General features: G+C 55.6%; 11 protein-coding genes across 11 annotated transcripts; 5 read left to right on the forward strand and 6 right to left on the reverse strand.

Moving 5' to 3' along the window:
- Window positions 1–323: 323 nt before the first annotated feature.
- BO95DRAFT_469321 (uncharacterized protein) lies at window positions 324–881 on the forward strand (the record flags this gene model as incomplete). Its single annotated transcript, XM_025589435.1, has 3 exons — window positions 324–378; window positions 522–597; window positions 752–881. The coding sequence occupies 3 exons, from the start codon at window positions 324–326 to the stop codon at window positions 879–881; spliced, it is 261 nt and encodes an 86-aa protein (XP_025436392.1).
- Window positions 882–1,153: 272 nt separating this feature from the next.
- BO95DRAFT_425981 (PAPA-1-like domain-containing protein) lies at window positions 1,154–2,669 on the reverse strand (the record flags this gene model as incomplete). Its single annotated transcript, XM_025584730.1, has 3 exons — window positions 1,154–1,556; window positions 1,631–1,737; window positions 1,787–2,669. The coding sequence occupies 3 exons, from the start codon at window positions 2,667–2,669 to the stop codon at window positions 1,305–1,307; spliced, it is 1,242 nt and encodes a 413-aa protein (XP_025436393.1). The 3' UTR covers window positions 1,154–1,304.
- Window positions 2,670–4,501: 1,832 nt separating this feature from the next.
- BO95DRAFT_401603 (peroxisomal membrane protein PEX14) lies at window positions 4,502–5,834 on the forward strand (the record flags this gene model as incomplete). Its single annotated transcript, XM_025583871.1, has 1 exon — window positions 4,502–5,834. A coding segment is annotated over exon 1 (1,269 nt), but the record flags the coding sequence as incomplete, so codon positions are not given.
- Window positions 5,835–6,136: 302 nt separating this feature from the next.
- On the reverse strand, window positions 6,137–10,768 carry sec31 (putative protein transport protein (SEC31)). The gene is made up of 7 exons (XM_025592014.1): window positions 10,318–10,768; window positions 10,136–10,252; window positions 9,965–10,070; window positions 9,671–9,904; window positions 6,780–9,618; window positions 6,430–6,728; window positions 6,137–6,376 (listed from the first exon to the last, which is right to left on the reverse strand). Exons 1-7 carry the CDS (start codon window positions 10,524–10,526, stop codon window positions 6,332–6,334), a joined length of 3,849 nt encoding a protein of 1,282 aa, XP_025436395.1. The 5' UTR covers window positions 10,527–10,768; the 3' UTR covers window positions 6,137–6,331.
- Window positions 10,769–10,926: 158 nt separating this feature from the next.
- Window positions 10,927–11,686, forward strand: BO95DRAFT_425991 (RNA-binding protein; the record flags this gene model as incomplete). Its single annotated transcript, XM_025584731.1, has 2 exons — window positions 10,927–11,484; window positions 11,546–11,686. Exons 1-2 carry the CDS (start codon window positions 11,164–11,166, stop codon window positions 11,684–11,686), a joined length of 462 nt encoding a protein of 153 aa, XP_025436396.1. The 5' UTR covers window positions 10,927–11,163.
- A 294-nt stretch (window positions 11,687–11,980) lies between these two features.
- On the reverse strand, window positions 11,981–12,635 carry BO95DRAFT_457847 (uncharacterized protein; the record flags this gene model as incomplete). Its single annotated transcript, XM_025588504.1, has 4 exons — window positions 11,981–12,080; window positions 12,305–12,371; window positions 12,464–12,479; window positions 12,576–12,635. 4 exons carry the CDS (start codon window positions 12,633–12,635, stop codon window positions 11,981–11,983), a joined length of 243 nt encoding a protein of 80 aa, XP_025436397.1.
- Window positions 12,636–13,111: 476 nt separating this feature from the next.
- On the forward strand, window positions 13,112–13,847 carry BO95DRAFT_377024 (cytochrome c oxidase subunit VIb; the record flags this gene model as incomplete). Its single annotated transcript, XM_025583233.1, has 5 exons — window positions 13,112–13,178; window positions 13,380–13,410; window positions 13,483–13,564; window positions 13,686–13,749; window positions 13,816–13,847. 5 exons carry the CDS (start codon window positions 13,112–13,114, stop codon window positions 13,845–13,847), a joined length of 276 nt encoding a protein of 91 aa, XP_025436398.1.
- A 1,280-nt stretch (window positions 13,848–15,127) lies between these two features.
- BO95DRAFT_376972 (putative mitochondrial dicarboxylate carrier) lies at window positions 15,128–16,406 on the reverse strand (the record flags this gene model as incomplete). Its single annotated transcript, XM_025583231.1, has 3 exons — window positions 15,128–15,823; window positions 15,920–16,018; window positions 16,230–16,406. The coding sequence occupies 3 exons, from the start codon at window positions 16,404–16,406 to the stop codon at window positions 15,128–15,130; spliced, it is 972 nt and encodes a 323-aa protein (XP_025436399.1).
- Window positions 16,407–17,121: 715 nt separating this feature from the next.
- Window positions 17,122–18,910, reverse strand: BO95DRAFT_448407 (phenylalanine--tRNA ligase). Its single transcript, XM_025587836.1, has one exon. The coding sequence runs from the start codon at window positions 18,820–18,822 to the stop codon at window positions 17,272–17,274; it is 1,551 nt and encodes a 516-aa protein (XP_025436400.1). The 5' UTR covers window positions 18,823–18,910; the 3' UTR covers window positions 17,122–17,271.
- Window positions 18,911–19,727: 817 nt separating this feature from the next.
- Window positions 19,728–20,626, reverse strand: grpE (mitochondrial nucleotide exchange factor MGE1; the record flags this gene model as incomplete). The annotated part of the gene is made up of 3 exons (XM_025583232.1): window positions 19,728–19,760; window positions 19,822–20,250; window positions 20,357–20,626. 3 exons carry the CDS (start codon window positions 20,624–20,626, stop codon window positions 19,728–19,730), a joined length of 732 nt encoding a protein of 243 aa, XP_025436401.1.
- Window positions 20,627–21,299: 673 nt separating this feature from the next.
- On the forward strand, window positions 21,300–22,711 carry BO95DRAFT_36430 (alpha/beta hydrolase). Its single transcript, XM_025582654.1, has one exon. It carries the CDS (start codon window positions 21,455–21,457, stop codon window positions 22,424–22,426), a length of 972 nt encoding a protein of 323 aa, XP_025436402.1. The 5' UTR covers window positions 21,300–21,454; the 3' UTR covers window positions 22,427–22,711.
- The last annotated feature ends 800 nt before the right edge of the window (window positions 22,712–23,511 follow it).

The raw sequence follows: 23,511 nt of genomic DNA on the forward strand, positions 1-23,511 counted from the left end.
CCTGACTACGGAGTAGTTACAGTAACCATAGGGCTACCTATTACTGGATCAATGCCTCGCCACGTGACCCCAATCTCCCGATCCAGAGTCCAGCACTGTCAACCGAATAAAATAGTTCTGCCACCCCTCCCCGCCCGATAAGCTCCTCCTCCGGCCGGAGATCTACAGACAGACAGACACACCGACACCGACACTGACACTGACACTGACCTTCTATTCTCCGAGCCCATTATCTACAGCATTGTACAAATTTAAAGCACACCACCCCCACCACCTCACTCCCCCTCCCAAATCTCAACTCACAAATACAAAATAAAAAAAGGATGAGCCGCAACTTCGTCCCCGTAGCCCTATCCATCGGCGCCGGCGTCCTCGGCGGTGCGTTACATACACTCTTTCCCTGCTCCTGCTCCGGCTCCTGCTCCGGCTCCTGCTCCGGCTCCTGCTTCCCCCGTCCAAAAAGCGTCCGGCTGTCCCGGCGCATTCGCTACCCCAGAACTGACAATTTCTTCCGGGGGCAGGGTACTACGTCTGGCAACCGTATTTCAAGGAGATGCAGCAGCGCCAACAACACCAGCTCCAGCAGTCGTTGAATCCGTATGTGTTTCCGATCCACACTTCCCTGGGATTGAGGTCGGAGGGGGTATATGGATAATTGGGCCTGGGCTTGGGAGGATCACTTGACAGAGAAACCAAGGGGGAGGGGGCATGCTGTATAGGATCGATGCTGATGGTTGGGGAAACGCTCTAGGAATTCTACCGAGACGGCACCGCAGTCACAAGTTCCGACATCGACACCGACACCGACACCGACACCTCAGGAGGTGGTTCCTCCCTCTGCGACAGGGGATTCGGGGTCGGGGGAGGCAGCGGGGCAGTGAGTGAGGGGTTTTTGGGGTTAGTCAGATGGATGGATATATCACTAGATTTTGGCGCCATGGTGCAAGGTGCAAGGTGCTTGCCAGGCGTGCTGCTGGGCGGTGCGGATGAGCACTTCGCTATATGCAGTGCTCTCACTGGGCTTGGGGGGAGCTGGAAGAGTCCCATAGCATCGCGGGTGCTGTTGGCTGTTATGCACCAGACGTGTCGAATACTCTGCTTGTGGGGAAAGAGGAAGCTCCCTCGAGGAAGACATACTACCGAAAGAAAGCAAAAGGCCATCATGTATACTATCATATTGTATCATACAGTCACATAAACAAGAAATCATTCGATTTAGAACACATGTCCCTTCCTGGTTTAAGACCCCCAGTAAAACGCCTCCGCTCCAATTGTGCGCCGCCGAAACCCTCCCTCGCTCCTTTCTATACCTCTTGGACAAGTTTGCCCGACCCAGCGCCGAAGACCTGTGCAGCCGGCGTGCCAACCCACTCCTCCGGCACGCCCACGCGGCTGCCAGCCCGGCCACTGACCCAGCGCACCATCGTGGGGTCCGGCTTGGAATACGCTTCCTGGATCTCTTGATCGGCGGTGGCATTCTCGGCAGCCTCGGCGGCGGGGATGCGTCCTCGGCGCTTGGGGGCCTGCTTGCGCAGCAGTCGGTTGATGGTATCCATCTAGAACGGTGGTTAGTGCGCGCGCGCGGGGTCATGAGCTTGACAAGGTTCGATTGGGATCAAGGATCACACACCTTCTCTTCTTCGTTCCGCTTCTCGCTAAGGTTCTTTCGGCGGCGGGCCATTTCCGCACGGCGCATAGCGCGCTCCTCTGCGGTCAGGTGCTTCTTCACCTGGGGTTCTGTTCATGGTCAGTCATGGCCGGATGAGCAGTGATACGGAGGTCTCACCCATCGGGAGTTGCAGGAAGTCATTTCCCAGGTTGCCTCGCTGCCGTTTGGTCATACGAGTGAGATCCGCAGTCGGCGTCCCGTCACTGTCGAGGTCTTCATCGTCCTCATCCTCCTCGTCCAGCTCATCGCCTCCATTCCCGGTCACCATCATACTCTCGTCCTGGTCATCAGGCTCGCCCTCAGCGTCAGTGTCTGGTTCCGACAACTCCTCGTCATCATCGTCATCGTCGTCTTCCAACTCCATCTCTTTCTCCTCGACACTCTTGACTGCTTTCGCACTAGGTGCAGCGGCAGCAGCTGCTGTTGCTTTCGCATGTCGCTTAGGCACTGGGGGTTGCGGTGGGGCATCATCCATGTCGAGATCCCCTTCAGCATCGAGATCTTCGTCCTCCTCTTCGTCCTCCTCGTCCTCGTCCTCATCTTCGTCATCCTCGTCCTCACCGGGGGCATCTTCATCGTCGACCTCATCCTCTTCCTGGTCTTCGAGATCATCCTCGTCGCTGGTGTCTACTTCGACCAGCTTCTTCCTGGGCCGGCTAGTGCGGGGGCCCGTGATGATGGGGTTCTCGGTGAAGACATTCACCGAGCGCCGAGTGGCAGGCGCCCCTCGGGAGCTTCCCCCGGTGACTTCTCTGAGCTTGTTGGAGGGCATCTTGACGGTCAGATGAATCGATCGCTTGGATGATTCCCCGGATACGTCTGATGGAACACACACCGCGGTCACTGCGGGGGTGGATGAAGCAGCAGTAGCAGCAGTAGTAGTAGCAGCAGCAGCAGCAGCGCGGGTGCTTCTTGTGGATCTGGAAGAGTCGTTAATATCTATCATGCTTGATTGATCATTGCGCCCCCCGTGGGAACGCAGTGAGCGACGGAGCGACATGGTGGGTTGAGAGGGAAAATTAGGAGAGACGATGAGTAATTGCGAGGTTCCGTAACGAGTGATTTATAGTCAAGGGTCCAGAGGGAATTTGCGCGGGCGGACAACAGCTGCGTCACTTGCACGTCGGATAGACAGAGGGAAAGTGAACAAGTAGTTGAAGGCAGAAAAGCGAAAAAGCAAACAAAGCCTTCTAGGGCCCATGCGAGGATGTGATGCGGGGAAATAAGGCTAATGAGAGGAGATACGGGGGTGATAGTGGTGAGGTGTGATGGGGATTGGGGAGATGGGAGATGGAAATTACAATCACGAAGGACGGACGAGTGAAACTGAGGGTGTTGGAGGTGTTGGAGGGAAGAGAAAGGCGGAGGGAGAAATGAAATGAGGGGAGTGAAGCGCAGTCCATCTATCAGAAGGAGAGGTCTTTCTGACTGCTGCTGCTGATGTATTGTTGGTTGGTACATCAGCAATTTCGTCGTCATCATCATCTGCTTCCTTCCTTTTTCCTCACTTTCGACTTTTGGTTCCTTCCTTCCATACCTCACATCTCCACCACATTCTCTGCCTTTCTTTCTCCCTTTCTCTCATCCTCTCTTTCATCGAAGAGAAGAGGGGCAGGGAAGCAATGAGGCGAAGAAGTGCGACGCGGCAAGGCACAGGCAGAGCATGGATAATCAACCCCAACCCCAATCAGATGGCGATCGAGCAGCCACTTGATTCATTTGATTCACGAGGCCTGGGAGCCAATGGGAGGATTCTCGGCCTCCTTGTCCTCAGACGGTGAACCCAAACGGCGCCGCAGTCCGTTGCTGTTGCGCAACCCCGGATCACCCAAGGAATGGTTTTGGTTTCCTGCTCCGGTGGGCGAGGGAGGCTTGATCCGGACTGGGGGTCTGGAGGAGGGGCAATGGCAGTCTATCCAAGGATTTCTCCTGGATGTCTCGATCACGCAGCAAGCCAGTGCAACTTAAACGAGAAGCAGAGACAGCCAAATGAATGGGATGGGGTGGGATGGGATGGGATGGGGTGAATGGGTGGAAATCAATGAGAGACAACAACAGACTCGAGCAATGCACTCACTCTCGGCTTCAAGGGTAGAACGAGGCGTCCCGTTCCAACCACAGTCACTTCAAACGGAGGGCTGATCAATAATGCGGCGGTCACGGCCGATCGTGCGAATCGAAGCAGTCGGTCTCAGCCCTGATCCTGATTCTGAACCCAACAATCTAAGTCATGTACTCCGTATCCATCCATTCATTCATCGATGATGGGCGAAGATCGAATAATCTTCGGTTGCCCCTTCACCGCCGCCACTTTGTGCCGGGCGGTCGGTATCCTTGGCGTTTGCGGCGGTATTTGCTTACATCCCTTCTTCTTCTTCTATACTTCATACTTCCATTGAGCTGGCTTATTGTGGTTCGGTGTGATGGGCAGGAGCAAGAGTATATCACAGTGTTTCAAGAGCTCACCTGGCTTAAATTGAAGTACTTGACATTCGTGGACATGAACAGGAGACTATTCAAGCGTAGGAGCTGATCAACCGAAACAGATCTCTCCAAAATATATCCACGCCCATCTCGGCATGCACTTGCTAAGCCCAAGACGTTTGACGCAAAAGAAATCATTCTTGCTACCTATCTATGTATAGTATGAACCCATGATGGTTGCTTCTTACTTTCTAACTGCATAATCATATTCATGGCCCCCAAAGTAACAATATTCAAGTCATGCTTAGCAGCAAACCCAGGCCGAATTCGGGCCAGGGCTGGTCTTATCACACTCGGTCGATACAGCCGAGGTTGACTGTCCATGTCCGCCTGCCGGACTCCGCACTTCCTCTTCCTCCTTCCATCTTCTCTCCACTCTACTCTCACCTTACAGCTTCCTTGCGTGACCACCATGGTAGACAAGCCAAAGTCCTCAATCCCAGAGTGGCAAAAGTCCAATGCCGGTTCGGAGCGTAGCAGCACTGGCACCACCGCCACCACCACCAACCCAAGCGCAGATGATAACGACACCGAAGAGCGCCCAGCGCTCCTCGACCAAGCCGCCAAGTTCCTCCAGGATGACTCCATTCGCGACGCCCCTGTCGAACGCAAGAGAACATTCCTCGAGTCCAAGGGCCTGCGCAACGACGAGATTGACCTGCTCCTAAGCCAGTCCTCAGAGGAGTCCAGCACCTCGGAGGAGCCGAGCAGTAACCCCGAGGTCGCCAACAACCACGAAGCTCCCAGCAGCAGCAGCAGCAGCAGCAGCAGCGCATCTACACCACACTCCTCCCCCTCCTCAACAGCAACAACAGCAACATCCACCTCACCCACCCCACCTCCACCCCGCGACGTCCCCCCAATAATCACCTACCCGGAATTCCTGACCACGCCCGCCACGCAACCGCCGCTCATTACCCTACGCAGCACGCTGTACACCCTCTACGGCGCCGCCGGCCTAGCAACCACCTTCTACGCCGCCAGCGAATACCTGGTGAAACCGATGATCGCCCAACTGACCGCGTCGCGCCGCGACCTGGCCGAAACCACCACCACCAACCTGCGCACCCTGAACACGAAACTCGAATCCGTCGTCTCCACCATCCCCCCGCCTCCCAGCAGCCCCAACGCCCCCGCAAACCCCGAAGGCGGCGCAGACGACCAAGACACGGAATCCATAACCTCCGACCCTACGGAACTCTTCCACCGCGACGTCGCCGTGCAGACCAGCCCGAGCCCGAGCCCCAATCCCCAACTCGAACTCACCCAACCCTCCCTGATCACAGCAACAACAAACGAAGACCCCACCCCCCTCGCAAAGGCCCGCACCCACACGGCCAGAATGCACACCCTGACGGCCCACCTCCGCTCCCTGACGGACACCGACCATGCCGCCTCGGAGCTCGACACCGCCCTCCGCGCCAAGCTGAACGACCTCCACCATTACCTGGATACCTATATCTACAGTAAACCCGGGGCGGGGGCCATGTTCAACCCCATGGCCGGGTATGGGGTGCTCAGTACCCCCGGGCTGGATGCCACGAATACATCCGGGACTAACGGGAACGGGGGGTTGGGGTTGGGGAAAGGGGAGGAGGATGCCATCGCCAATTTCCGGACGGAGATCCGCGGCGTCAAGGGGGCTTTGTTGAGTGCCAGGAACTTTCCGGCGGGTGGGGGCGGTAGTAGAGGGGCCGGGGCTGCTGGGCGGGCGCTGGGAGGGGGGTCAGCGGGGGTTCCGGGGAGGATTGGGCGGCCTGGGTCGGAGTAGGGTTTGGGTTTTGTTTCAGGGGTTCAGTGGATACTGAAGGGGGAGGTTTCCTACCTGGTCGATGAGGTTAGAGCAGAAGTTGTACATAGAGAGTTTGATTGATGCCGTTGCGGTTATGTGTTTGTGGATATCACAACAGGTATCATACAATGCCAGCAACTCATCGCCTACACCACTACGCCACTACTTCAAGTGAATATAAAACAAGACATCTACCCTCTTTTACTTCTACTTAGGCCAGATCAACATAATATCAACATTAACAGCGGAATAATAAAGAAAGCGACCCCATTGCCAGCCAAACCCTGCGTCGGCCGGCTCCAGAGGTCAAAAGTCCAGTACAGTCAAACAATTATAGAAAACTCTTGCCTTGTACATACAACTCATGATCGTCACATACACAACCTTCACGGCGTGGCTTTGCTCATGCTGATCAAACGCTTCACTCCAACCTAATGTCTCGATTAGCTTAGTGCAAAGAAGCTTGGTTACCAAGAAGACTTACCATCCAGTTACCGCACTCGTCCGTCCGGTTGGTCATGATGTTCACGTGGATTGCGCGCGCCGTCTCATAATCACGCGCCTGGATGGCGTGAGCAAGCTGCGCCATGTCCGCAACCGTGTTAGGCTTCAGCAGATCCTCATTGTTGAGATGGTCGAACAAAAGGTTCAGTCGCCGTTCCGCATCGTCGACCTGCGCCTTGAACGAAGATGGGGCCCGCGACTTCACTCGCTGCATGTCGGCCGACAGGATCTCGTACACGGGCATGGCATCGGCAGGGATGTGGGAGCGATCACCGGGGGCTGAGACCCATTAGTATTTCGTCCAACCTGAAAGAAACATGATCTACTTACGGTACTTGGGCGCCGCCGGGGCAGGCTTCTTCTGCGAAGAGGCCGTGCTGGGTCGGGATCCCGCGGCCTGGGGTGGGGGAGGCGCATGCTGCTGCATGGGTGGGGCAATGGGCGAAGGCGTGCTTGGGGCGTACTGGTTCGCTAATGATTGCATGGCGGACTGAGGGGCATACGGCGAGGCGGCGGCCTGCGGAGGGGGAGGAACGGGCGCCCGCGTCTGGAGCTGGGGGCTGGCGGCTTGAGCAGCCGGGCTCGGTGCGTATCGGTTTGTGGGGGGCGGCATCGTAGGAGGTGCATTGTAAGGCGAAGGTCCCCGAGGGATTGAAGCGGGCACGCCTATGGCCGAGGGGGGAGACTGAGGCAGGGAGGCATAGGGGTTGGCCGCAGGAGGAGGCATCGAGGAAGGCGTGGGAACGGCCGAGGGCGGCGACATCACCCTAGGAGGAGGGGCGCCGCCCTTGGGCGGAGGAGGAACGGAGGGGGTCCGGCCGACAGGTGCTCCAACCGGGGGAGGAGGGCCTTGCGCGAGGGTAGGAGACTGGTTCGAGTACGGAGCGTTGATAGGCGCAGAAGCAGTGGCAGGAGTCGACCGACGGGGCGTAGGTGCTTTAGCGAATCCCTCGGGCAAGTCATTCCACGCAGGCAGGTTGGTGGCCGTGGTGTACGTGGTAATGGTGTTGGCCGGAGACTGGTTGGTCGCGCGTGGAGGCGGGGGCACAGTGCCGCCTAGAGGCTGAGCACCATAGGTAGGGGCTTGTGGCGGTTGATATCCGGCGGGAGTGTAGCCGCTGCCGGCGTTGGAGGGAGCGTACGGATTCGTAGGCTGGACCGGTGCCGTCGGAGGAGCATAAGGGTTGACAGGAGCAGCAGTCGGGGGAGCATATGGGTTGGCGGCCGCAGCAGTCGGGGGGGCGTACGGATTCGAGGGAGCAGCGGCGGGAGCAGCAGGAGCATAAGGGCTGGGAACTGCAGCAGGCGCCGCAGGCGAAAAGGTTCTCGTGGGCTGGTATCCACCCAAAGCAGGCTGAGGAAGAGGCTTGTTGAGATTGGGCCTGGCTGCTGCGCTGGTCGCAGTCTGCGTCCGTTGAGGAGCGGCTTGTCTCGTTGCCAGGCGGATGCGGTTTCTGGCAATCTCGGCCTCAGGGTGCTTCTCGGGCACAAGATCGAGATACTTCTGTGCAACCTGTAGTCGTCCATGGGTAGCAACAACGTCGGCGTACTCGATATACTTGTCGTACAGCGTGCTGAGCTTCCAATCCGACTCCTTGGTACGCTCGGTGTCCTCGAACTTGGTGACCTGGCGGAAAATCGTCACCTTCTCAATCAGGCTCTGCAGAGCACGGACGTGGATCGAGAAAGCAGAATCATCGGCAGAGGCCTCGATGGCCTTCTGCTCACGCTCCCGCAGCTCCTCAATCCAGATAGCAACAACCTTCTCCAACTTGGAACCGGCCAAGAAACAGAACGAGGCATCCTTGCGAAGGGCCTTGTCATCCGAGTTACGGAGCTCCTCCTCCAAGCGATCACCCAGAGCATCGCAGAGATCCGCGAACTCCTTCTCGTCGGCAAAAGTGCAAAGAGCTGCCATAACCTCCTTCCAATTGGACAAATCGGCGTTGTAGACAACATCCCAGAGATTCTTGCCCACAATAGATGCGAGCAAACGCACGTAGTTCGGGCTGTTGGTCTGCTTGGAGAAGTAGTGCTCCTGGGCCTTCTCAATGCATTTCTGACCTCCGCAGATGGCAATCATGAACGCGTCCGAGAGACGATCCTCCTTGAGTGCGACATCAAGGGCCTTCTCGAAGTCACCAAGGAGCAACGCTCTGGTAATGCCAGTGTCCGCTTCGGTCTCCTCTCCGTTGAAGATGTGGAAGGGGTTGTTGGTCTTGGCGCCCTTGGAAGCAGCCAGGTCAGACAGAAAGTTATCCGCGTCCGCGCTTGTGTCGAAGACGGATTGCAGACGGCGGTGCTTCTTGGCTCCCGACCCGCGGGATTCCTTGGGCTCCTCGCCGTTGACTTCCTCGTCGTCCTCCTTGTTCAGACCCAGCTTGGCTAAGCTATCAGCAGCCTCGTCAGCCTGATCCGCGAATCCGAGATACTCAACCAGACCCTTGCGAGGATCGGCCGAGATCAAGGCCTCGATAACCTTCCAGTCGGCCTTCTCCTCTTCACTGGTGGCGTTGGCAGCCCGAGTTTCGCAGATGTTGCGCAAATCACCCTCCTTGAGCGCGTTCTCAAAGGTCTCGGTCGACTTTCCAACCGCCTCATCAACCTCGAACGGGGTGATCTTGATTTTCGATGCACGCTGACCCTTCTCAACCAAGTTGACAGAGACGACTCTGCCTCCAAATCCAAAGGTTGCGCCACACGGCCGTTCCAGCCACTTGGGGGCCTTGGGCAGCGAGAAGCTGGAGACCTGGGGCTGAGTCTGGGCCTTGGCGAAGAAGTCCTCGCCATCGAGGGCCTGGTTCTGGTCGGCAATCGCCTGGGCAGTTTCGGTGCTGGTGTTCTGGATGGTCTGGATGGCGATCTTTCCGTCGAACGAAGCGGTGGCGAAGAAGTTCGGGTTGTGAGGGTTCCAGCGCGTCTGGAAAGTCCAGTTTGTGACTACGGGGAACTCTCCGTAGGCGTGACTGGTCTGGGGGTTCCAGCAGAGGGTGCGGTTATCTTTGCCGGACGAGAGGAGCAGATCAGGATCCTGGGCGCACCAGGAGAGCGACAAGACGCCAGATTCGTGGCCCCGGAGGGTTCTTTCCGGGGCGTGAGAGTTACGCAGATCCCAGACACAGATCAAGGGGTCCGACTCGAGCGGCGTGGCCGTGACAAGTTTCGTCGGCTGGTAGTGGTCAGCAAAGCAAACCCGCAGGCAGCCGCGGTAAGAAACTCACCTTCTCCGGGTCCCAGGCCACAGCACTGACGGCTTTCCGGCCCATGTTGTTCAGCGTCAAGCTCTCCTTCTTGGTCTTGACATCCCACACGGTGACGAAGCCGGCACTGCTGCCGGTGACCAGGATATGCGCGACCTTTTTGTTCCAATCCAAGCACTCGATGTCATCTGCGCGGGCGGCCGTGCCTCCGAGTCTAGAGGGGTTCGCAATGTCGTTCAGGTCGGAAATGTACAGCTAGTGGTGATCATGAGCTCCAACATCCATTGTTCAGACATGTTTAAGGGGGCATTATACCTCGCCCTTGGCACCACCGGTGGCCAGCAAGTTGGAGTGTTTGGGGTTGAACTGGAGAGCCTTGATAGCCCCTGAGTGTTTGTTGGTCCTCGAGATGACGGCATCACTGCCCGGGCGTCAGCCAATTGGACAAAACGACGACAACGCGATTGTAGGGATGACAGCACGAACCTGGATCCACTGAGCAACTTATCGGCATCCCACAGATCCAAAGATCCATTCTCCAAGGCACCCGCGATCACACCCCGGGAGCTGTCCTCGGAATCCGTCCATGCCAGGTCGTTGAAACTATTCGAGTAGTAGAGTTAGTGTTTGCCTATATTCCCAGAGCATTGGAAAGCTAGAAAGCGCACCCCGAGTCAGTGTCAATCTTCGCTATGGGCTGCAGCTCGCCGCTGGCCTCGTGGCGGCTCAGGTTGAGATCCCAGAGCTCCAGACACGTTTGATTGGAGAAGTCGACATCCACGGCGCCGGCGCGAGTACCCGTAGCAATCAATGGCGAAGCAGCTCCAGGAGACCAGGCAAAGGTGGCCGTCCGGGGAATTTCCCTCAGACGAACCATGGTAAAGGTGGAAAGGAGTGGCAGAGAAAGATGGAGGTATAGATTAGAAGGCGACGGAGCTGGCTATTGCGGGGGGGGGATTGTTGTTCTGGCCAGCAAATGAATGAATTGGATGCGGGGGGGGGGAAGAACTGAAAGAGAAACGGTGGGGGTAGTGAGAATCCGAGTACCCAAGGTCGTGTAGATAGGAGTAAGAGAAAGAAAAAACTGAAATGGAAGAAAACCTCCCCTCTCTGACACAAGACACAAGAAGACAGGAGAAACCGAGGGGTGCAGGTTGCAGGTGAGAGTTGCCAAGTCGACTGGCGATTCGAGGCGTGACGGCAATCAACCAAGTGTCCTCCTCGGGGGGGCCGCTGCGACCGACCGACCGACCCGCTTAACCACTTTGGACACTGCCCGACATACCACGTGATTGATATCAGCCTCTCGCTCTGTCTCTGCCTCTCCGCGAAAGTCTGCGCCCACTCCGAAGATCGACCGGGCAAGGAAGCTTGACAACCAAGCTTGAACATCATTCTATCAGCTGGGCCCGTGCCCCCTAGAGCTCCCGTTTCAAGCAATCCGTGGTCTATCAAGCGAGTACGGCTATTCACATTCAAAATTACCATCCTAACCGCCCCGCAAAGCCTCAACCATGAGTGAAAAGGCTCGTTTGAAGTGTACCATCTATGTGGGGGGTCTGGACCAGGCTGTGACGATGCACACGCTGGCGGAGGCATTTGTCCCCTTTGGCGAGGTCGTGGACATCACCCTGCCGAAACCCGACCTGCCAAACTCGAACGAATCCCACCGCGGCTTTGGATATGTGGAGTTCGACCTGCCCGAGGATGCGAAAGAGGCTATCGACAACATGGATGGCAGCGAGCTTTACGGACGTACAATCAAGGTCGCCGCCGCGAAACCGCAAAGGGAAAGCAATGAGGGGCTGGGCAGCAAGACAGCTATCTGGGAACAGGTACGCGGCCAATTGGGTATCACATTCCACGAATCTACGAGCTAATCGCGTTCCACTACAGGAGGGCTACTTGGCCAAATACGCAGTCAGCGAGGAAGATAGATTGGCCACAGAGCAGGCTCAAGCAGGCGCTAACGCAGAGACTGAAGACCCCATGCAAGGACTGGTAGAGATGGACGTTGCCGGCCCAAAGCCTGAATGAAATGCCCGGGACATCTCCTACACGCCACGCGGAGTGCATTGGCAGGGACACTACAGAAAAAAGGCCAGCCGTAAAATGGCACGAGCACTGCATCAGAAACCCTTCGATTTAAAGCCGTACTATATACACGCGCTGCAACCCTGAGCTTGAGATATGCCGAGCTTTTTTTTCGTCGGCATCCGCCGCGACACCATGCAATCTCCCTCTACCTCCCGTGGATAGTACAGATCGCCCTCAAAACAAAACAAGGAATCGCCCATTGCAATTTGGAATCAAAGTGTGATGGTACATTCTCTAGTGCTCACGGGACTCGGGGCTGTTGCGGTACAGACGGAGGGTCTTGTCGGTCATGAGCTTCTTGGAGCTGGAGTAGATGGCAGCACCGACAGCGACGCTGCGAGGAGAAGCGTTAGCGATGGCAAGTTCTGTGAGGGGGGCAAGGGAGTTGGTGAGGAAGGTTCAGAAGAAGGAAATAGATCATGTTCGACCCGTGTGATGTAACAAGTCAATTGAACCAGGAACTAAGCACATACCCCAAGACAACACCTGTAAAGTGACAGACACGATGATTAGCCTATCTGTAGACACTTTTGAATCATGTTGGCGCACTCGAAATACATACCAAGAGGGATCAACTCCGGGGGGATGCGCTTGAGGGTGCGCAGACGCTGGGAGATGGTGTGGGCTAGAGCTCTGTGTTAGTCCAATTCCGACTTCCAGAAATACACCGTTGCAAGCTTCTAGTCGGCAAGGGCGCATTGAGGGAAAGCTTCATACCGCTGTGGTTTTCCTTCTGCAACGTTCGTTAGCCATCATGCAACTGCCAAGCCCAATTTTTCCCGGCTCATATTCACGAGGGAGGGGAAAGGAAGGGAGAGAAGAAACCCACAGGAGCAGGAAAAGCGAAAGGCCGGGTGGCCTGCATGCGCATGATAGTGGTAGGATACATGGCGATTGTTTGTGGGGGGTGAAAGACCTGGCTGGAGGTGGGTTGGATGGGGAGATGGGGGAGAGGAGATGGGATGGGAGGCTTCGGATGTGGTGACGGAAGTTGAGCTCATTCGGGCCTTGTGGCTTGGCTGTGGAATTGGATCACGAGTTCAGGTTTCCAACTGCGAGCCTGGATGACTCAGGCAGCAACTTGTTCAAACCACCTCAAGATGACGGATCGGGGTGTTTAGGAAAGGTAGGCGCATGAGTGGCTCGCTACAGTAGGCGGTCAAGGTTGAACTTGGGGCCCGGCTGTACTGCTTCACGGGATCATTCCACTCCACCAGCGCGCAAACCTCACCCCCATCTTTCTTTCTCCAAGCCCTCTCTCTCTTGCTTCCCTCCTCCTCCCCTCCCCCCCTCTTCACCACCCACCCCTTTTCCTCTTCCCCAATTTTAGATCCATTTCCAGGCTCTGTCCTTAGAACCGTCACAATGGGTGCCATTCCTGAAGCCGATCCCGATGAGCCCCAGGAGACCAAGCCCTTCAAGTTCGTGACAGGTGAGCTCTCCCAAACCCGGATAATCCGACTTGTCTCCCGCATCCCCAATTGAGGTCAATTGCTAACTAGTATACAGCCGGTACGTTTTTCTCCAGGTTCTTCGTTGATCCGGTCGCTTATCGATGAACGAATACGGCGGGTTCTTCATCATTCGTGGTGGGAAAGCTGACTGACCAACGTCTTGATGTAACGATATACAGGCTATGACGCTCGCTTCCCCCAGCAGAACCAGTACGTGATAAGCCAATTCCCATAGACTGTCCTCCACCTTTCGTCAAGCTTCGTACTAATGCAATTGAATAGGACCAAGCACTGCTGGCAGAACTACGTCGACTACTACAAGTGTGTCAACGCCAAGGGCGAGGACTTCCGCCCATGCCGTCAGGTATATCAACCCCGTCGACATCCCCCTCGGCTACCAAACCCGCAACTGTCTACCAGCACCACCAGCACCACCATCACAGCGAACCTATCACAACCACCGCACTAACAATTTTGACTACCAGTTCTACCACGCTTTCCGCTCCCTCTGCCCCAAGGCCTGGACTGACCGGTGGGATACCCAGCGCGGTACGTACTCATCCCCCCTCTCTGCACCTTTAATCTTCAACAGCAAGTAACTAACCCCCCGACCAGAGGCTGGAAACTTCCCCGCTCGCCTGGAGTAGAATGCTAGAAAGCTAAACAAATCCATGTTAAAGTTCTTTATGTGCTTTTGTTTTATTTTGGTCAAACAAATGTACTCTACTACCCTGATTCGGAGCCCAACCCCTCCCGAATTGAACAAACCAAGCGGGAAATGTTTTTTTTTCTTTTTCTTCCTTGCCTTTTCGTGGATCCAGAGCCTTTCACTTTCCTCGCATCTTCTCTAGGATAAATCAGAGGGGAAAGCTGTACGGACATAGAAAGGACGCGTAGTGTGCAAACCCGAGAGAATGTGAACGAGTTCCGCACCTGTATATGGATCTAATCAATCAGCACATGTGCCTCGAGTATCTGTCGATAGAAGTAGCATGATCAAAATGACGATCTCACCCACGGGACTCCGTACCCAGTCGCCCGTGGCCGATATCAGATCCGGCGGACATCATACGATCCGATCTCCCCTCCAGCCTCGCGAGTCAATCGCTTCTGTACATTACATCTTATACTCCAATAGAGTGCTTTGTCACATGCTCTTCAAAATGTTCTCACCTAGAGATTTCCTCCCTAGTGAAACGACATCCTGCAACAGGAATTGACCCCGAGCACCTACTGGAGTTCCTTAGCTTTCCGGGCTAGTAAGCTTCAATGCCTCATGTTATTCCAGCAACAGTCGAGGCTGAATACAAAGCTATCTCCATGAATGCATACCTGTTAAGTTCTGCACCCCCAAAATTAACTGCAATCCACAAATTGCAATCTGAAGTCTCTATGTGTCTATTGTAGATTTCATGTCTAGTCTATCTGTTCTCAAATGACGAATGTCACACTCTCACTCACTCACTCACACAATCCAAACAAGCAGTAAACAGAACCCCTTCTCCCTCCCGCATGTTTCTGGTCTCATCTCCATCTGATCAGGGGGTGGAAGTAAGGAAGCGATAGATGTGAAGGGAGAGTTACTCAGAGCCACCCCACCGAGGAAGGTGTTGTCTCACTCCACTCGGCCATCTGCAAGCACAAGTCCAGCACCAAAGAAAGAGAGAGAGAGAGAAAACGATATTATGTACAAGCGATATGCCCGCAGGAGAAATGAACACAATAATTAAAAACTTTTAGCCACCCAAAAAAATCACAATGCTTCGCCAAAACCCCAACATTGAACAAGATGAAGAAGGATACTATGCTAGAAAGATATCCTAGCAGAGAATGTATCGTGGATATCAAAGCGGTGTATAGACAGTTCCCAGACATAACAGGGAAAAAGAGAAGACGACAACCGACAAAAAAAGAGAGGAAGCGGAATTCACCGCTTCTCCTCGGATTCGATCCCCTTCACCCACCGGTAGAGCTTCTTGTGCTCCTCCAGGAAGATGAAGGTGGCGATCGTGTGCGGACCCAGCCGGATGAAGCTGGGCACCCAGCCGCGGAAGGCCCAGGCGTAGCCTTCCTTGCGGGTGATCTCGCGCAGCAGGGCGGGGATGCTCTGGCCGTGGCCGTGGCTGGCGGTCATGACGCGGGTCTTGATCACGTCGACGGGGCTGCAGACGGTGGTGGCGACGAAGCCGGCCATGAACGAGGCGGCGAAGTGCGTACCCAGGTTGTCCGACATGCCGATGCGCTCGATGCACAGCTTCTTGAAGGTGTCGTACGAGGCCAGCTGCGAGGCGGTCATCAGCACCGCGCGCGTCGAGTTCGGCCACACCCCGCGGAACAGGCTGGCGGCGCCCTCGGTGCGCGTCATCTCCACCAGCCCATGGAAGGCGTGGCGGTAGTTGCGGCGTTGCGCCGGCGGCAGCGCCGCGTCCGACTGCATGCGCACGTTCAGCACGTCCGCCGGGTTGCCGGTCCAGCCGCCGATGAAGCCCGAGGCGCACGCGATCCCGATCAGCGTGAAGAAACTGGGCGTCGACCCGGGCGTTGTGAAATAGTTCTTGAGTTCCTCGTAGATGCCGAACCGCGTCGTCGAGTAGGTCACCTGGCGCAGAAGCGCGGCCGATAGCTATAACGCCGCCCCCCCGGAAATCAGCCAATTTGTCCTCGACAACCCTTCTTCCAGGCTACCCTAAGCCATGGCCAGAGAAAAAGAAAAACGTACCCCGCTATACAAGCCCCGAACACCATCGGTCTTAATCACATGTCGAAACGTTCCCACCATGGAGGTGGGCGCCCCAGGCCCGCGAGTTTGCAATCGAACCTAACAAAGTTTCCAAAAGTTTTTGTTAGTACACCGGGAATACCTCAATCGAGTGTTGGCGAAAACACAGCCCGAAACCGCAGACATAACACATAAGCCAGGCGAAAGTGAAAAATAGTAATGGAGGGCAAATTTTACCTTGACTATAAGTCACCACCAAAAAAAAAGTCAGTCACCCAGCGTCATCATTCATAGAATTCAACCCCGCCACCAGAGCGCCAAATGAAAAAAACTTACCAAGGTCCAAAGGGTGTGTGACGGCCGCCGCAAAGCAGGAGGCCGAACCACCAAACCAAAAAGGATAATGGATCTTCTTTGCAGGCACCGGAGCGGCAGCCGCTTGAGGAGGCTGTTGGGGGGAAGCCTCCAGCTTCGCACTGCTGACCATCGTGGACATTCCGCGAGGGCGATATGAAAGAAAAGAAAAGAAAAAGAGAGGGGAGATTTTGGGAGAGTAGTCAGTCAAAGGAAGGAGGAAGGAGAAACTGGCGAAACTGGAGAGAGGTTCTCCTGCTTCTTCCTCTTCTTAATAATAATACCAGGAGTAATCCGGTACAGAGACAATACGAGAAGAGATTCGGGCTTCAGATCAACTCTCCGAATTCCAGGGTTGTTCGGCTGCACTAACCGATCTCGGCCGTGGCACACCAATCATGTTCTCGGTTTAGACGTCGGACCAGCGGGCCACTAGGCGGTAAGGCCGGCCCTCGGTGTTCTCTCGCCCGTTGCAGTACAACAATACAGAGTACAGAGTACTATGGAGCACAGAAGAGGAGATGATGGGATGGAATGACAGGATATCACCGAGAAAGACGGAGGCTGAACACATTGCCCAGACTGTTCATGTTGTATGTTGTAAGAAACACAAAGGCAAACCGAGCCAGCAACCAATTCCCTCACGAATGCAGCCGTCCCCTTCCATGTCTCTACCCGGCTGTGCTGTACTGCGCCGTACTGTGCTGCAATCGATCTGCTACGTCACAATGCATGCCTCCCCTGCAGGCAGTCCGATCCAACCACTAAGCAGCAGCAAAACACCAAACAAATGTAGTTGGGTACTATCATGGGATCCTTAGCCGGGAACTAGAAGTCTGTTCATGAGGAAAGAGGTCACATCTTTTGTTGTTTTACAAGCCAAGATCTTACATACACACTATCATACATACACGCATCTGTTGCCTTGCCGTCATCAGGCATCCAACCTATACACATCACGGAGAAAACACCCCCTATCCTGGTAAATCGAACGACGACTACCGGAGGTCAACCCCCAGCTGACCAACGAGCTCTTGGCGCAATTTTTCGTGTAGATCATTGGTCTCTGCGTTGGTAAGCGTGCGCTCCAGACTCCGGTAGTTGATGCGGTAGCACATGCTCTTGCGCTTGGTCTTGGGGTGCGTGAACTCGTCCACCAAACGCACATCCTCCACCAGATCGCCCGCAACCCCGCGAACCAGCTCCATGATATCATTCTCGTGCACGGGCATGGCGCCGCCCGCCGCACTGCCGCCACTAGCCGCCCCCGGGGGCAACCAGAAGGCCACATCCTTGTAGCAGGCGGGGTACTTGGAGAAGGGCTTGAAGCGGGTAATCTGCCCGGCCTTGAACTGCGACAAGAAGCGCTTGTCCCGCGACCAGAAGAGCCGGATGTCAGGGATATTGAACAGGAGCATGGCGATGCGCTCCAGGCCGATCCCGAACGCCCATCCCATGCGGTCCGGGACGTCCGAATTGTTCAGCAGCTCCTGCTTGATGACCCCGCAGCCCAGCACCTCCAGCCAGTCCCCCTGCCAGAACACCTCCAGCTCCCAGGAGGGGCTCGTGAAGGGGAAGTAGGCCTCGACCCAGCGGACCTTCAGGGGCTCGGTTTCCTCCTCCGCGCCCGCCGCGGCCTTGCTCGCCTCCGTGAAGATCTTGATGACCATGCGCTCCAGCGACCGCTTGAGGTGCGCGGCGACCTGCTCGACCTCCTCGACACTGTGGAACTCGGCCTGCAGCGGGTTGCGCTGCGGGTGCACGGTGGGGTTGGGGTCCTCGACGACGACGTCGTGGGCCGGGATGCGCTCGACGTCCGCGCGGATCCGCGCCGCCGTCGCGCCGGCATGCCGCAGCGGCTCCTGCTCGGGCCGCTTCCACAGCATCGCCCCCTCCATCTGGTGGAAGACCGGGTAGTGGCTGCGGTCGATGGCATCCCTCCGGTACACGTCCGCGACCACGGTGTAGCCCACCTCCTCCGGGCGGGTGCGCTCGTTGCGGCTTATCTGCTGGAAGTACGCCTGCTGGTGGGCGCTCGTGTGCGTGCGGAGCACCAGCTTCTCGCTGAGGTAGTAGGTGTCGGTGCGGCTGCGGCCCGGGTGGTCCGCGGGGAACCCCAGCACATCGAAGTTGTCGGCCGTCGTCACGACGGGGTTCTCCTCGGTGTAGTTGCCGTACGTCGGCCGCGGGAACTGGCTCTCGATCAGCTGCCGCGTGATGGCCAGCGGGTGGTTCTCGTCCAGGTATAGCCGGCGGCCGACGTGCGAGAGGATGGTATCGGTGACGTTGGTCCATTCGTCGCGCTCGTACGATTGCGCCTCGGCTGCCACGGGCTGCGCTGCAGAGCCACCGGCGATGGAGCCCTTAGTGACATCGGTGGGTTTCTCGTTCGTCCGGCGAACGGCCGTGAAGCTCCATTCGCGGCGCGGGATGGTTGACGGCGCCGGGAGGTGCGAGAGCGGGATCCGTAGGCTCCTCCCAGAAAAATAATTGATGGCCCACCTGCTGCTGCTGGCGCGCAGAGCCCGGCCAGTGGCGAGTAAGCGCATCTCTAGAGTAGATGCAACGGGACTGCACCGGAAACTGAACCAGTGTGTCGTTGTCGCCGGTTTAGTGTTTCTCTCGCTGCGTTTTAGATCGTAGTCTACAAAACATGCCGGGGCGGGAGAACCACGGCCCGAGCGGATTCCCCCAAAATCATCCGGTTGTTCTACGTTGTGCAGGTTGATGATCGGGGTTCAGTGAAACTCAATTGACTGATTACCATCATAGCTCAATTCGATTTATTGCAAACCATGGGATGAAAAGCAGTCTGAGCATAAAATAAGAAGCGGTCGTTTCTGCAATACAACCCAGCCGTGCCAGGTCTTCTACAATGATATTATCAGCTACGCATTTCCGAAGAATCAACATGCCTGTCATAACGTCTTTGGTCTATTCGGCCAAGAGACTGTCTATTAGACTTCATAAGTACCCTGCATTGCCTTGACGGCAAGAGGGCGATGCAAAAAGTCATAACATGATCAGATGCCCTGCAGGCATAACCCACACCCGTTTCAATGCCAGTCCCAGCGTGATAAGATCACTTTTCCAGAACAAAGAAGAAACAAAGACACCGACCATTGCGTGTAATATACATAATAGGGAGGAGAGAGTCGAGAAAGAACGCCAATCCAAAAGAAATCAGATCATTGACAAATGCACCGGGAGAAAGCTCATGCGACACCAGTCGCAAAGTAAACGGTGTATCATACACATGCGTTCGTAGATAGAAAGAAAGCGACAATCGCCGGATCATGTTTTTCCGGCGGCATGCTCGGTTGGATAAACCATCGCATCAGATTTAGGGTGAAACATCCCATCGCGGCGGAAAGAGATGTGGTATATCGTACAGATTGAATGGGGGAGGGGGTGGTTGGAAATTGCGATGGTATTCGGAGGATCATGGGTAGGTTTAGTTGTTCTTGACAACACCGACCTTAGCAGCCTGTAGAAGAAAATACATTAGCATCCCTGTTTGAGATAAATCCTTGCTGGAGATCACATACTCTAAGGACACGGCCATTCAGACGGAAACCCTTGCTCTGAACAAACATGATCTCGCCGTCCTCCCTGCCCTCGGCCTTGGTCATGAAGACGGCCTCGTGGACGTTGGGGTCGAACTTCTGGGCCGCCCCGTCCTCAGCGGGAGCGCTGGGGTCGAACTGCTCGAGACCGTGCTTCTTCAAGGTGCCCATCAAGACGTTCTGAGTCATCTTCAAGCCTGAAACAAGGTCCAACAGGTCCTTGTTGGCCTCGGTGGGGGCGGCCTCAAGCTTCTCCTTGGGGACAGCCAGCATAGCACGGTCGAAGTTATCGATACTCTCGAGAAGGTCCTGAGCGAAGCGCTGGATGGCGAAGTTGCGAGAGTTGTCCATGTCCCGCTTGGTGCGCTCCTGGAGGTTGATGAAGTCGGCCTTGGAACGAAGGTATTGGTCCTGTGAGGTATTAGACCAGGTGTTCTCGGCATGTCAAAGCTCTTCGGTGTAACGAGATACCCATTGTAACTCATGATATCCGCCCGACAGCATAGGTGGCAATTACCTTCAGACCAACAATCTCCTTCTTCTTCTCCTCAAGCTCTTTGCGGCAAGCATCCTCGCCCTCCTGCGACTCCGCGGCACCGTTCTGCTCGCCGTTCTCGGCCTTGTTCTCCGTCGAATAGAGGCGGGCGGCAGACTGGGGGATCAAGGGACGAGCGAACTGAGGAAGCTGGGGCTGTTGCGCGGTGCGGCGGACAGCTGAGGTAGCTGGTGTCGAGCGGACGGAAAGCAGGGACCGCTGGGCCTGTCTGAGGAAGGTTCTTTGGAACATGTTGAGCAAAGGGATATGACAAATGGATGCTTCGGTGGATGGAAAGAATGGAAGCTGGAGCTCAAGCAAAATTGAGGTGGTTAAGTATGAACGAGATCGGCGATAGCGATCGAAAAAGCAGAAGTTTCGCCCGTGCCGGCGTCACCTGACTGTCTTGAGCAGCGATATCCGGATCAACATGCGGGCCGACAATCGGCTCCCATCGGTTAGTTGGTGATCGATCTATAGGAGGGCGCGGAGGGCGCAGAGGTATTCACCACTCACTACCCGTGACGCTACTTGCTACTACTACCTACTAGTTAGTGAATCTCCTACCTAGCTGGAGGCCATTCGATTACTTTCGCTGGCGCAGTACATAATTATATTGTCATACTTTTCCGATGCGTCCAATCGTCGTGACTCGGAAAAAGAGACCTCCAGTGACGTAAGGTTTTGGCTTGAAGCATAATTGAATTCGTCGAGGCACTCTGCTTCGATCGAATGCCTGCCGAGTGTTGCCCGTGGCCACGATGATGCATATGACAATCACTACCTTGTTTTAACGGCAAGCAAGCTATCAGTTGACCGAGGATTGCCTGAGTCAATTTAGTTCGAATGGTTTAGACGCAGAGACAAGTGGGCGGCGTGAAACTTCGATTCCTCAAAAGAGCTGGGTGCTGCTTGTTATTTGCCCCCTCCTCCCCGCCAGCAGCGAGTTATTCCTGACCCGGTGGTACAGTCCCCCGGTATATAGTTCCGGGTCGAACCCAACCAAGTAGCTGTCAAAAGGTTCGTCTTTCATTTTTCCGTGACTGCAATTGTCGTTCCCATCTCAAGCGTTCCTCCACAATGCCCTTAGAACTGGACCTCGCATTTGCCGAGGCTGCGGACCCTCTCCTGCAGATATTGGCCGCCAGCCCAAAGCACGAATTGCATGATATCCACGCTCGTCGGATAGGTATCACCGCCCTGTATGATTCCGTGTTCGCGGTATTGCCCTATGCTCGGGGTGTAGAACGGACGGTTCATCAAGTCCGGTCCCATGACGGATGGACCATCTTCGTCAAACGCTACTATAAGAAGAACAATTCGTCTCCTGCGTCTTCTGGACGTGGCCCAGCAATCTTCCACGTGCATGGAGGGGGTATGATTCAGGGCACGGTTGATCTCTTCGACAAGGCGCTCGCCCTGCAAGTCGAAAAGAGCAACATTCCGATCTTCTCGGTAGATTATCGGCTGGCACCCGAGTGTCCGCATCCAACACCACTTGAGGACTGCTATGCTGGGTTAGCGTGGCTCCATCGGCAGGGAGCCCAATTCAGGGTAGACAACAGCCGCATTTGTCTCATGGGGGAGAGCGCCGGGGGAGGCCTTGTTGCGGGCATTGCCATGCTGGCTCGGGATCGGGGCTTATCCCCGCCTCTAGCGAAGCAGGCTCTCTTCTACCCTATGTTAGATGACAAGAATACTGTCCCGATTCCTGCGCTGGAGCCTTTCACCACGTGGACTTACGATGACAATCTCACTGGCTGGACTGCCCTGTTGGGACAAGATATCGGGACGGACAATGTCTCGCCATACGCTGCGCCTGCCCGAGCCACCAACCTGGAAGGCCTGCCGCCAACGTACATCGACGTAGGCGCGCTGGACATCTTTCGTGACGAAGCTATCGCCTTCGCGGCGAAGATCGCAGCTGCCAATATCGATTTGGAATTGCATGTGTACCCGAGCCTGCCTCATATTTTCGAGATCTATGCCCCAGACTGTGAACCCTCTCAGAGGGCCGTCGAAAATCGATTCAAGTTCATTACCAGCCTATAATTCGGCATACAGGGACTTTGGTGGCATGTTTTATGTTACTGAGAACCGAGTCGCTTGACCAGACCGATCAGAATCGATGGCGACGATGGCGTGTGTTGTGGGAATGATCAATTGAGCGATGTGGAACTGACTAGAATGGTGTTTGGCTTGGCTGTCGAGAGAGTGCGTCATTCGGAAGAGCGGAGTGGCTGAGGGCCAGATGCCATACAAGATGGTCAGAGCTTCCGGCTAAGCCATGAGGGTGTATGTACTGGATATCAGTCCAATACGGCTACTGTAGGCAGAACAAAATTGTACGTATGTGCTAGGACAAATGATTGAGGTCACTCGAGCGACTGATGTCAGTTGTAGAAGTAAGTGCACCCGAAGGTATAAGCCTTGTGCAGGCGACGCAGGTAGACGCATAGATTGCGAGGCACTGTCATCAGCCCCCATGTTGGTCATGGTCTCCAGTGTCACAAAGTGTAGATAAGGTTGGTTAGACTATAGTTCAGTACGGCCTAAAATGTAGAGACTCTGTTGATGGTGACATTAGGCGTGACTTGACTGGTGAGGCTTGGAATGCGGTAGCATGCATGCATGCATGAACAATCCCAAGAGCGGGAGACACTCTTTGTCACCACGGAGCCAAGCTCGAAATCTTGCCTGCCTGGAGGACTTGGACACTGCAGTGATAATATCGGCTGCTTGTGGAGTGGTCCCCGGGGGCGGAGCATCAGCCGCTGCGGATGGCAGGCTGCTTGCTGGTTCTGGAGTATGTGGAGAAGGCGACCATCCCGTGGAACGCTGTCTGTCCCGATTCAGTTGCATTGTGATATCTGTAAAGCAGAAAGTAGAGCTCAGATTGACAGCATGTGACAGTCAATTAGACTGCTCCGACTTATCGTACATGTTCTCTGCCCGATCTCCGGGGTTGGTTGCAGGATTCAGTCCAGGATTCACCTCCAGGATGATCTGCAGCAAGGAGAACACATATGCAACATCGTCATCACAGCAACTGATGCTCTGATGGGGGGAATCGAAGGTGGCAACCAGAAGCGGTGCAAGTCTCGTCTCCTCTTCAGCCACACGGGTTCGGCGAGACC

The sequence above is a fragment of the Aspergillus brunneoviolaceus genome, assembly GCF_003184695.1.
Source record: "Aspergillus brunneoviolaceus CBS 621.78 unplaced genomic scaffold BO95scaffold_118, whole genome shotgun sequence".
Taxonomy (NCBI): domain Eukaryota; kingdom Fungi; phylum Ascomycota; class Eurotiomycetes; order Eurotiales; family Aspergillaceae; genus Aspergillus; species Aspergillus brunneoviolaceus.